Raw genomic sequence first — 13440 nt, 5'->3', positions numbered from 1 at the left:
AAATGAACGAAGGAAATCGTTTTCTTGTACCCCGGTGGGAATAAAACAGCACCGAGAAAGGAGACAGAAAAAAAAACACGGCACTACCTTCTATAGTAGTACTAGGTGCTAGTACAGGGAGGAAGAAGTAGTTACTGGTAACAATATATTTGCTCTGTAAAAAGTGCAACTTTAGTGCTTTTGACTCGAGTGGCACACGGCAGTGAGGAATACAGGATTTTTTTTCTTTTTATACTTCTATTTACACGGGACGCAGGTGAGGGATCAAGTTTTGAGAAGGATTCTCTAGGTGAGGAAAAGAAGGCTTGAGAATTAAAGTGAACAAAAGGTTTCAAGTTGAAAGGGGATTAGATTAAATCGTAAGTTCTGTTCAGAGACAACAATTGATTTAAAATAAGGAACCGAAAGCAATAAAATTATTATTAAAAAAAAATTATCGTTTGTATATAATTTATTTTAAAAACTTTAAACAAAATAAGGATCAAAAATCACTAATCCTTATTAATGTGGATTTATAAGGATTAAGTGATTTTATTTTTTTCACCGCATAACTTCTGATGGTTCAGATGATCCAATATCAAAGACAAGCCTATATTTTTCGTATGATAAAATAATATTTTGAGAATCAGGTATAAAAGGCTTAAATCAAAATAGCAACAATCATTATTATGCTATGATTCTAATGAAACTTTATTATGATTTTTTGTTTAACAAGAATTTATCAAATTTGTTTGTTTACTGTGTGTGGCTTATTCTTTTGTAAAATTTACTGACCTTACCAAAAAATATTTTCAGCAGCATACTATTGAGTTTTATGTTTTCAAACTTTGAAAAAAATACATGTATATAATACATGTAAACAAACCCCATATCGATCGTGCATAAACCACGTGGCATTCAAAATTAAAATTTCAACCCCCTCCCCCGCGTGGTTTTTTCTATATACAAAATTAATTTTTTTTGTACGGAGCGTGGTTTTTCGCCGGTTTTCCCCAAAAAAGGCCACCTGATTTATACACGTGCCTCTATGTTTATATTTTTTTTTCAAATTGTCTGCCCTGCAACTTTATAAAAGATTAGTACACTCTAAAAAGTATAGCAGCGTTACTTTAGTTAAAAAAAGTAATCTAAAAACTAAAAAAAAATCTGTTTGGAATACGCTTTTTTTTTTAATTTTCGATCTTTCACAGTTCGCGATACAAATCACTGAATGAAAGGGGTCGTACCCATCCCTCCGTCACAAGATATAGATTCACGGAAATCGAAGAGAGGTCGGGGCAAATGCTGTGTGAAGAAGGTATAAGACTATGACAAACAAACAAACAAACTCGCACTTTTTGACAGCTTGCCTTCATTGTTTCTTTTGCCTGTATTTGTTTGCAGAAACGTCAACCTGCCTACATTTTGATTTGATTGCCACAAACAAGTTTGCGAGTTTGGAAAACTGTCAAACACGAAAAAGTGTGAGTTAGTGTATTCGTTTGTCATAGTCTAATACCTCCTTGAGTTGGCCAAGAGTGACCTCGTTATCTTTATGATTAAAGTGCATGTAAAAAGGCTCTAAAATTCTGTAATACATGCTAATTTGTTCTTTTTCTATGAATTTCTTCGAATTTAATAAAAGAAGATGAAAATACCGTAAACCGGGGTGACCTTGATAGGATTTCAATTTATTTTTGGAATATTTTCCAACTGGTAAGGTTTATCTTAAAATAATTATTTTTAAAACATGTACTGGATAGCCCACACAAGGTCCATACACCAATTTTGAAAAAGAGTTTTTACTGTTTAAAAAGTTAAAAAGTTACGCGAAAAATTCTTAGTTTGACTTTGATAGTCATAGTTTTTCTTGTCAAAAACAGATTTAAGGTGTTCAAACATTATTTTTACGTAAAATATACCATCACTTTCAAAATTCATGTTCATTTAGAAAATCATGACACTTTGAGAAGATTTAAATAATGCTATTCATTAACATTTTCTTAATTATAGTTAACTAACTTTTTAAACTTTTCAAAATTTTATGAAAAGTTCTTCTTGAGGTACTTTGAACACTTCTCTACCACGGTCAGTATGATTCCAGACCATTCCGTACGTATTTTATTTGTATTCTTCATTTAGCGGAAAAATCTCAAACCTATCAAAGTCACGCCGGCTATCAAAGTCACCCCGTTTTATGGTCATCGAAATGAAATAAAATAATAGAATGGAATATTCTTGAATACCTACAAACAATTTTTTTTTATGAATACTCCAAATGCTGCTTTTTTTTAGTCTAAATTGGTTAATGATATTCGACATTTTCAATATTGTTTTTTTTCATAGAATGAAAGTTTGTCCGTGCATTTTTTTGCCAAAAGAAACCATTGACATGGAAAAATGGGCATGTAAATATTCCAAATTACAGATACCGACACTGATCTACAGATACAAAAATAATGTTCTGATCGATTCGGTGTCCTCATCAAAGTTGTAGTGAACACTGAAAAAAAAAAACAGACACATGAAGAAATTCTAGATTTTTTTACTACTCAAGCTGATTTTTTTTTTATTTTAGAAATATAGAAAAAAAAATTGAAATGAAATGTCGTTCCTTTAATATATTTGATTATGTATCATTTTTTTATAGTTGAGTAAGTCTTTAGAATTTAACCAATTTCATTTGGGATTTTCAATTTTGTTTTTTTTATGTGATTTAAAGTGTGTCCATATCAAAAGAAACCAATTTGCAGCTTCAGTTTTTCTATACAAATCTTCATACAATTATGCGGGGTTGTCATACAAAATGGGTTTGTAAATATTCCAAATAAAGTCTCATGAGAAACAAATTCCTGATCGCTTTGGTTTCCTCGTCAATTTTGTAGTATTTTACTAAAACTTTTAAGAAAAAAAAACAGACATGCGAATTTTTTTTTCTAATATTTAACTACTTTAATTAAAACTTCCTGTTTGTTTATTTTTTCAAATATATTTTATATGAATTAAAAAGGCATATTTTTCACTTATGTTTAGGGTGGTACAAAATCAGAAACCAGAGTTTCTAAAATGAAATGAATATTTTTTGTTCTAAAATGAAATGAATACTGAAAAGTTTGCAATGTGCCTACTCTTTCTGGGAGAGTTTTTATCAAAACCCCATTCCATTTCAAATATTCCCACAAAACTGATAATGTGCCATCGTTCCTTTTGACATAAGGGAAGCTTGAATATTGTTATATTTGAAAAAAAAAAAATGCGAATAGATCGATTTGCAAAAACGTAGAGAATTTATAAGGTTGTAATTAAATTTCAATATAAATTTTTTATTCAAAACAAATGACGGGCTTCGTTTGATAAAATCTTGAAGTAAATCACGAGAAGTAATATATTAAATATGTTTCAAGATTTATTTTGAGTATCAACAACAACAATTAAATGACTGCTTTCCTATAGCTTTGCTACAAAACCAAAAGACTTCCAAAGGCATTTCAATTATCGAGAAAAACTATGCAAACACTTTGCCCACCACTAATCGCAAACGGCTCGACCTTTTCCGATTCACAGTATCCAAAGACACAGACTCCACATTCTTGTTCGCACTCTGTGCTGGGTGCAAATAAAACCACCCATAACAACTTTGTTCGGGTCCACTTCCACCGAACAAATCGTGCTCCGATTTGCCGTTCGCCGTGCGGATGGACAAGCAGTTTACGAGGAGAATAAATGTAAATTTTTGAATTGGTTTCTTGAAATAAATTGCTGAAACGGCAACGGCAGTTTGGAGAGGAGTGAACGAAGAAGAAAAAAAAACCCCTGAAATGGCACCATGAAATTGAACAACAATGACGATGACCACCATCGCCAATTTTGGCTGGTGGAGTTGGGAAAACTCCCATTTTGACCCACTCGAAAGGAAAAGCAGAGGAAAAATCCGTTGAAATAAAATAAACATCTTATTAGATTTAAGCAATGGGAAGGGGAAGGAGGGGAGGGGGGTCAACCGGAATGGAAATGTTGCAAAACATTCACACTCACACAGATGGTGGTGGTGGAAAAGTGAGGTGTAGGGGCCAAAAAGAAAAACTAAAAAGCGCCATAAGACTAAAACAAAAGTGTTGGAGCCCCAACGCGTCGAGAAGATCGGCAACACTGGTCAACGAGGTTTGACAGTTTGCTACAATCCATCCTGTGACGTTTGCGCGCAACGGCACCCGGTTGCTGCGATCGAACGAGCGGAAAAAGCGCGCGAAAGGAGAACGAGGGCGCGCGCGTGCGTTTGACGGCAGCAGTCTTTTTTCAACAGTCACCGCGATAACATGTAACGCTTTAGTTCAGTAAATTTAGTTTATCAAATAAGGTGTTTTTCCTTCGCCCACGGCCACGTCCAACAGTCCACAGTCCGCCGAAAGTTTCTATCGTCGCTTTCCGCTCCGGCCCGCCAAGATTTGGGTGGTGCCAACTTCGTCGAATTCGTGGGGCCGAGTCTGGCCCGAACATTGGTCCTTCGAGCCGGATTGGACTACCGGTGTGGACGGAGGAAAGACTAGTGAAGTGAGGAGGCAAACCGGCCTCAACGCGAACAGTGTTACGGGTTACAAACGGCTTCCGCCGCGAGTGAAAGTGCAAGGCATACCGGCCTTGGCACACGGACCGTTCCGTGGAACCTTCGGGAAGGCAAACCGGCCTAAAACCGACCACGGAAAGACAAACAGTGTCACCCAGTGTGAAAAAAGTGAAACCTGACCCGAAAGAACAGCAAAAGTGTGAAAAAGTTAAAATGGGCCCCAAAGTGCAACGCACACCATTGAAGAAGGAAGCCCAGGAAGAAGAAGATCTAGAAAACCTGCACTTTCTTCGGAAAGACCAGCAGGATGTGCTCGATCAGCTCAAGGTTAAGATCGACGCGACTCTCGTCGAGGAGCGAACCGAAGCTGCCGCGAAGGTTCACCGCTGGAGGCTGGATACTTGTTTCACCGCGTTCGCCGCCATCAAAGAACGCATCTACCGGGCTGATCCGGAGAAGCGGACCGAGCACAAGATGGTGGCCGTGGAGTTCGAGGCCTTATTCGATCAGCTGGCGATGGCGCTCGGGGGTTGGAACGTAGGAGCTGTTCAACCTGCATCGTCCGCCCTCGCTGAACGAAACGACCATCGGCCCATCGTGATTCAACAACCCCTCCCACGGATTATCCCATCTTTCGATGGTAGGTACGAGAACTGGGAGAAGTTCAAGGTGATGTTCGTCGACGTCGTGGATAAGGCGAATGAGTCTGACCGGATCAAACTGTATCACCTCGAGAAGGCTCTGGTTGGTGAAGCGTCCGGGTTCATAGACGCCAAGACCATCCAGGATGGGAACTACACCCATGCCTGGAACCAGCTAACGGAACATTACGAAGACAAGCGCAGGATGGTGGACCTTCACATTGGAGGTCTGCTCAAGGTGAAGAAGCTGTTCTGCCAAGACCACTTGGAACTGCGGGCCCTGATGGACTCCGTCGTTGGGAACGTCGAGAATCTAAAGTACCTCGGCCAAGAGTTTACTGGAGTATCGGAACAATTCGTCGTCTACCTCCTGGGCCACGCCCTAGATGACGAAACCAGGAAAGTATGGGAGTCTACGGTCGCGAAAGGTGTCCTGCCGAAGTACGACGAGATGATTAAAACCCTTAAAGATCGTATTTCGGTTTTGGAACGATGCGATAGCACCAACGAGGCAGCACCCACGCAACATCATCGAGCAGATTCCAAGCCAACCAACAATGAATCGTACCAGATCGCCAACACAGCTATCACGTCGCTTCCGGGACCCAAGTGCGATTTCTGCAACGAACGTCATCTGACCTTCAAGTGTGCGGCGTTCCACAGTCTGACGGTGTGCCAGCGCATGGAAAAGGTCAGAGAAAAGTGCGTCTGCTTCAACTGCCTGCGCGCTGGGCACGGCGCTAAGAAATGCAGACGAAAGAGCTCGTGTGGTAAGTGCCAACGCAGACACCACACTCTACTGCACGACTTCTACCGGAAGTCAACCGCGCCGCAGAGACCAGCTCCTGCTATGCGCCGACTCGTTGAACCACTTCCGCCAGCGAAAGTGAACGACAGCCCTACTCCGATGCTTCAAACCGCAATCGTCGATCTGCGCGACGAAAACAACCGACCTGTGCCGTGTCGCATCCTATTGGACTGCGGTTCGCAGGTAAATTTGATGTCCACCTCGATGGCGAATCGTCTCAACCTGAAAAGGATTCCAGCGCACGTCCCGATCTGCGGTATCGGAGGCAAAACGATAAACACCAAAGAGTCAGTAACCGTGCAGCTCCAGTCCCGGTACAGCGCCTTCACGGCGGACGTGGAGTGCTTGGTCGTCCCGAGAGTGACAGGCAGGGTTCCTGCGTCACAGGTCAATGCCAACGATTGGCCAATTCCAAAGGGTGTTCAGTTGGCCGATCCCAAGTTCCATATTCCAGACCGCATTGACATGCTTGTCGGTGCATCCTTGTACTTCCGCCTGCTGAAGCGAGGTTTCGTACATATGTGGGACAACTACCCGGAACTGAGTGAGACTCACCTGGGTTGGGTTGTCGTCGGAGGTGCTGGGATATCCGTCACTTGTCCGGAGTTCGCGCACGCTGCGACTGCGTTGGAGAGAGCTTCGGCTGGGCGTTCCCCCAGCCCGGGGGGAGGATGTTGGAGCCCCAACGCGTCGAGAAGATCGGCAACACTGGTCAACGAGGTTTGACAGTTTGCTGCAATCCATCCTGTGACGTTTGCGCGCAACGGCACCCGGTTGCTGCGATCGAACGAGGAAAAAAAAGCGCGCGAAAGGAGAACGAGGGCGCGCGCGTGCGTTTGACGGCAGCAGTCTTTTTTCAACAGTCACCGCGATAACATGTAACGCTTTAGTTCAGTAAATTTAGTTTATCAAATAAGGTGTTTTTCCTTCGCCCACGGCCACGTCCAACAGTCCACAGTCCGCCGAAAGTTTCTATCGTCGCTTTCCGCTCCGGCCCGCCAAGATTTGGGTGGTGCCAACTTCGTCGAATTCGTGGGGCCGAGTCTGGCCCGAACAAAAAGTTTTCCTCTTTTGGGAAATTGAATATTTGCTGCTCGTAGCAGCACTAGTAAAAGATTCACAAATAGAGACACAGCAACTGAGACAGCGAACAAAAAGAAGAGTAAGAAAGGAGAAATCTTTTGCAAAAAAGGGAAACAAAACGGGAAAGTTGCATTCGCGACGATTCTTCGGTGTTTTTCACGGCGGAAAAGTTTTTCCTTCCGGGCACTCTTTCCCTTTTACCGGTTTCTTTTTTTTATGAAAATGGAAATGTAAATTGAACGGGGCAAATAGATAACGGAACGGACATAAAAATTGAAGAAAAATAACCAATAACAAGTAACGGCTGTTCGCGGAAAGGGAAAATCGGCTGTCGTTGCACTTTTTTCCTTGGTGATGTTTTCTGGGATTTTATATTCGATTTTTTTTTATTATTCTTCTCATTGTTCCGCCAGGTATTGCAAAAAAAAGTTGGAGGAATAAAAAATTCACGAAACAAAAAACTTTAGCTCAAAATATCACCTAGAAAAATTCTACTTAGGGAAAGTGGAAAAAACGTTTTTACGCCAAAAAAGTTCGTTTACTTACTGGAGCCTCCATACGCAGAATCACCTGCGATTCGGTTTTGTTCGCGATTTTAGTGCGATTTTTCGATTTGCCGCGTTGGGAAGAAGGGGAGAAAGATCGAAGCAAGAGAGAAAAAGAGAGAGAGAGAGAATGTTGTTTGTTTCAAAAAAGTTGTGACACCTTTCATGCTGGCAGCTTTATTGCGCGGCGAGATAAAATTGAAAGCAAAAATCGTTCTCGAAAAAAAACTTTTCCTCTAATTGTACCTACACAAAAATGGTGTGATCAATTTGAAAACAAAAAAAAAAATGTCGAACAAAATGTTGCTTTCATCTGTCAAAATACAAAACAAAATACTTTCGACACTACCATCTACGTTTGTGGAACAAAAAAATTGTGTACACTATCGAAATCAAAAGTTCTACAAAAAAGTTGAGCTTCAACAAAAATGCGCTCGACGTAGACACTTGTCACTTACATTTACGAGGGGGGCGACGTCGCGACGTTTTTGACAAAATCCAAACACAAAAATGTATCGCATTTGCCCGAGTAAAATCAGCCGAAACGTCAAATTTCAACGAGTTTATTTTCATTCATTTTTCGATTTGATTGATTTTGGATGATGGAGACACGCATGGTTGGAGAGTTGGATTTGTCAGTTTTGGTTGTTTTTTTTTGTTTGTTTGGTTATTTTCATTGATGAGAGATGTAGCCGAAATGAGGAAAAAAAGTAAACGAAAATTATCTAAGTATGTTTGTATTGTACTGAGCGAGGGGCGCCCCGTGTGGGGCGGAGACCGGAGGAATCGGATTTAGCTACTCAAAGTTGGGCTGCAAAGGGGGAGGACGGATGTGCATACGAAAGTTGACAGGAAATGGAACATATCTTGACTTTTTTTTGATAAGGTCCGATAAACAAAAGTAAACATTGAGTGTATCCCGCTTACTCCGATGGACTTTGACATAAGGTGTGAAAGGGATACACTCAATGTTTACATTTGTTTATAGGACCTAATCAAAAAAAAAATCAAGATATAATTGCTTAATGTGCTTGGTGTAAGGTTTGTGTGCAATGTGCAGGACTGTGAAATATTGTGTGCTTTTGATTTTTAACCTTCAAATTTGCCGTGGATCCCATTTCTGAGCATAAATATCTGCTAACCGTAATTTAGTTCAGTGTTGTGCCGCTTGTATCGTTGGTGGCGCCACTAGTTTGAAGCTTTCTTTGTGACTAATTTGACACCAAGTGTCAAACTGGGGCGGCTGGCTTTGGCTGTCCCGATGACAGCTAGCCAGTTCGATTTGCGATGCCTTTTCGTTGGGTCGCAAAATTTTTCGCGTCCGTCGCAGTGTGCTTTTCGTTTTTTTTTCGTCTGCGTGTGTGTGTGTGAAGGTGCGGCTGGCTTTGGCTGTCCCGATGACAGCTAGCCAGTTCGATTTGCGATGCCTTTTCGTTGGGTCGCAAAATTTTTTGCGTCCGTTGTCGGTGTGCAACAACAACAAAACCCTATCATACCATTTCAGCTCGATAAACATTGTAACTCGTCGTTCGCAACGTTAACCAGTACCTCACTAAACATCAATCATTTAAAACTCGTAAAATCATCTCAAGTTAAAAATTGCACTGTTCAATCCTTGATCATTCATTAATTTCAAATGATTTTGGTTCTATCTTTCCACAGCCGGCTGTCTAAGACTAAACCATTTCATTTAAAATTTAACAACAGATAAACGGGAAATGTCTCATCCGCAGCATCCGATTGCTTGCCTTGAGAATAACACAAAATACCGTTCAACAAACACTATGATTTTGGGTCGCATCATCATCTTCTATGATGAATCCTGACCAAACACCCTATCCTACTAACAAGTTTTCATTTTCCTGGCGCTCGTGGGGTGAAAGCACAGAGTAAATCAGCTGCCCTAGTAGCAACCTGCGCTAACTAACATTCCCGTCCCTTAAAATCGAGGTCTACAAACTGACATGGCGAGCGCCGTTGGTGGCCAATGACTGTTACCTATTCGCAACTGATCTAGTTTTAGCAATCATGGTGTTTTATCTTTTCAGCGCATTCATACATGCTGTTGATAAGGGAAACACCACTAGATCGTCGAAGCCTATAATCAGTAGTGCTGAAAGGATATTACGGTTCTGTTCAGCAACGGAGGGGCAACCATGGGTGATCTCTCATGCTCATGCTCATGCTCAATTTGACACCAAGTGTCAAACTGGCGATTAGAATCCCAAGCGAATGTGTCTGTATTTTCGTAAATTTGACAATCTGTCTGAAAACACTGTTTGAACTACAGAGTAATAGAAAAAAAAATCATTTGATAATTCCTGACCAAAAATCTCAGAGAGTATAGCGGCCACCACTGTTGCTCGTGAGATCTCTTCCTTTTCTTTTTCTCATGATTCGCAGTAAACGCATTCTCTTTCTACCACTCCTTCTCTTCTCCTCGACCACGCGCTCTCGCCGCTGAGTCTTTTGTTCTCTCAAAAAACCGCAATGGATGAACGCGAGATTATGAACCGACCATGCATTAAGTCTCGTTTAACTGCGCTGGCGAAATTGGTTTTGTACTTAAAGCATCCATTTGAGTGCTGAAAACTTCAACTTTTCAGCCCTTTTATCAAAAAAGTAATACTTTTCGATACAGAGCGGATTCGCTAATTCGAATGGAACTGCATACGAATGAGCGAATCCAAATTCGTTAATTGAAATGACTGACAGCTGTCAAAAGCTGAAACCACGTGTTCGATCACTGAAGTTATCCAACTCAAAGTGCGATTTTCAGAATTGCAAAAATAACGCAGTATTTGACTCGTTGCCAGGGAAGGAATAATCGCAAAAGTTACTCTTTTGCTTGCGAACTTTCTTCACCCGTGGAAGTGAGAGAAGGTGAAACACGCAAAAGAAAATCGCTCCCGAACTTCTTGAGAAAAATCAATCAGTCGAAGATTTTTTGTGAACCTCAACATTAGCACAACTTAAATTCATTTTGTTTACAAACTTTGTTCATCATGTGACGTTACACCTGCAAGGGTTTTTGATGAGATGATGATTTTTTTTGTATTTTTTTTATCGACATTTCGTACGCGAGAGAGGAGAGCCAAGCTCCACTCTGATTTTTTCACTTGATGAACGTCAAAAGATTTTCTTTTTGGTGAGGTAATGAAACACGATAAAGAAAATCTCTCCCAAACTTCCAAACTCCAACTTCCCGAACTTCCAAATTTGCATACGGTTTTTAGGTGAATTTCATAATTTAAATTTATCAACAGCATTATGTTTACAAGCATTGTTAATTTACCAAAAGTGACAGTTTATTTTTTTGACATGAGAAGTTTCACGATTCATACCGAAGATTTTTTATTCATTTTAGTTTTTCTCTTTGGGTTGGTTTAAGTATGCACGTTGAAAATCGAATTTCAGACTACAGTCTAGACTCAATTATCCGAAGTTTCGATTATCTGAAGTTCGATTATCCGAAGGTTTGTATGTGACTTCGGATATTCGAATCATGACAAAAAAAATATTTCGTATAATTTAATTTTCTTACTTTTAACATCTAATTCGAGTTCTGCGATCCCATTTTAGTCGATAGTTGGTTGCCTATTAAATTACAAATTGACTTGTTCAATATTTGATTGCCGCCATCTTGGATTTGAATATTCTAAATCAATTTAGCGTAGTTTAAAAGTTATACTTAAGCTCGACAGTAAAAAATAAGACAACGAAAAAAATAAATTAAAAAATTATCCGAAGTGAAAATTTTCCGAGGCCGGATAATCGAGTCTGGACTGTATTTCAGATTTAATAAAAATACACTGGCACTTACTGTGATTTTTGATGAATTGTTCGAGATTCCGTAAAATAATATCACAATATCAAATTTCATTTTAACACAATTTGCATACTTCTGCAGATTGTTAGACAATGAATCCATATTCGACTCAGCTTTTTTCCATTTTATTCCCCTGATGGACAGAATTTCCCGGACAGATCACTTTCATCTGCTAATAGCTCCTGGCTGGTTCCTACACTTTTTTTTCTGACATTCAATACCGTGTGTTGTTTTTAGATATTGTGTGCTCTGGATTTGAAGCATTGTTTTGCGTGCTGTCTGTCTTTCCTCTCTTTGATATCATTACCGGGTACATGATAGACCCACACAAACACACACTGTTCAATATTGTTGTTTCGATTTGGAGTTTTTTTGTTGTTCTGTTGTTGTGGTTGTTTTTAAAAAGTTTGCTCTTCCTGGTGTGCACGGAAATCACACCGCAGGGCATCGCTTTGATCCAGGTGGAATTTGTGTGGCCCAGTTTTTCACAGGTTTACACTTTTTTTTGACAGGGAAGTTTGTGTGTGAGAGAGTTTCTCTTAAACAAACAACAACATCCAACAGGAATTATGTTTAGAACCACTTGTTAGGGTAAACAGTGCAAAGTTTGACTTTTTCAACCTTAAGAAAATTTACTTGACATTTCCTATTTTATTCTTTATTTTTTACTAAATTCAATCAAGCAAAATAATGCTTAATTTAAAATTTTGTCCAGCTACCCTACTTTTTTCTCACTTTGAAAATTTTCCGTATTTTCCCGTATCTGCCATCATAGATCAGCCACGGTATGATGGCTTTGGCGTTAACTTTGAAGCTTGGTTTTGAATTTTGTAAATTTCCAGCGTGCCCGCAAGGTTGTTGCTGCGTTTGTCTGTTCTGCTGCCAATCAATCTCAAAACCGAAATCAGAATTTTGAAGCTATTTAGTTTTTTTTTGTGAAACATGTGTTATGGTTCTTTTAATCTTGTTAATTAAATTAAATTTTGGATTTTGTGAAGCTCTCTAACAATTGAAAAGTGTTAAAAAGTGATTTTTTAATCAAAGAGTTCCGTCTAGTGTCTCAAATTGATTACAAAACAAGTTTTTTTAAACAATCTTGCAATCTCCTCCCCAGCATAACCCCCGTTCAGCTGTTGCTCTCCAATTTGCGGGTTCGCTGTGGTGTGAAATTTGTTTGTTTCCCCTATGTAGCATAGAGTCTTTATTGCCATCGGCGGTCAACTCACACCTTTCGATGCCCGGCCAGTTGTTGGTCATTCGGCCTCCGGGGCATCCTTCCTGAGGAGAAGGCACGGTATACAAACAAAAACACACACACACAGAAACGCACTCTAATGGTGATCTATGGATTTTCCGCATGTAATAAAATCAATTATATTGACGTTTGCTCGGGTTGGGCTGGCCATACGCGCCGGCTGGGATTTACAGGTCATTATTTTTGCCCTTTCCTGTCCGGAACGTTCTTTCCAATACGGTTGGGTCCAGGGGTCAGCGGAACCTCGTTTGCGGCATAAGGTTTAGAGAGGCATATGTGTGTGTGTGAGGGCTCACACCAAACAATGTGTTACGAGGAGTGAACAGCGGTTCTGGACGTTGTCGGGTTTATTTTTTGCTGTTGCAAGTTCTCGGTGGGCGATTTGGGGTAAATTATGTGAAGGTTTGCAAAAATGCCTTGAAATTTCATTTTCCAATTAGTCACCGCAAATCTATATTATATCTTTACAAACTTTAATTATGGAAAATGGGCTTATGCCGGAAATAGAGTACAAAATATACAAATGTAAAAAAGTCTCCATAAAGTTCCAAAAATGTTTTTAAAAAATGTTTCCAATATTATTGAAACATGTAAACAAAAGTTCATTAATTATCCATCAACATGATTATAACTCCTAAGGTGATATATAATGGGAAATTTCTTAGTACAACAATTTTCCATAAAAACCGGAAATTGATTTTATCTTTTTAGCCGAAACTTTTTAGAGGGCTTTTCA

At 39.9% G+C, this 13440-nt stretch overlaps 1 protein-coding gene across 7 annotated transcripts in view; it reads right to left on the bottom strand.

Moving 5' to 3' along the window:
- The window catches only part of LOC120416326 (tyrosine-protein phosphatase Lar), a 441119-nt gene that overhangs the window by 97483 nt on the left and 330196 nt on the right, over positions 1-13440 (bottom strand). For 5 of the 7 annotated variants that reach the window (XM_052708558.1, XM_052708557.1, XM_052708560.1 and 2 more), the window contains one exon: positions 7622-7645. The exons of the other annotated variants lie outside the window; for them this stretch is intronic. In XM_052708558.1, coding sequence (XP_052564518.1) covers positions 7622-7645 — 24 coding nt within the window. The remainder of the gene's footprint in view (positions 1-7621; positions 7646-13440) is intronic. 7 annotated transcript variants of the gene reach the window in all.

This window comes from Culex pipiens, chromosome 2 (genome assembly GCF_016801865.2).
Source record: "Culex pipiens pallens isolate TS chromosome 2, TS_CPP_V2, whole genome shotgun sequence".
In the NCBI taxonomy this organism is placed as follows: Eukaryota; Metazoa; Arthropoda; class Insecta; order Diptera; family Culicidae; genus Culex; species Culex pipiens.
This window is presented reverse-complemented; position numbering and strand designations above follow the sequence as displayed.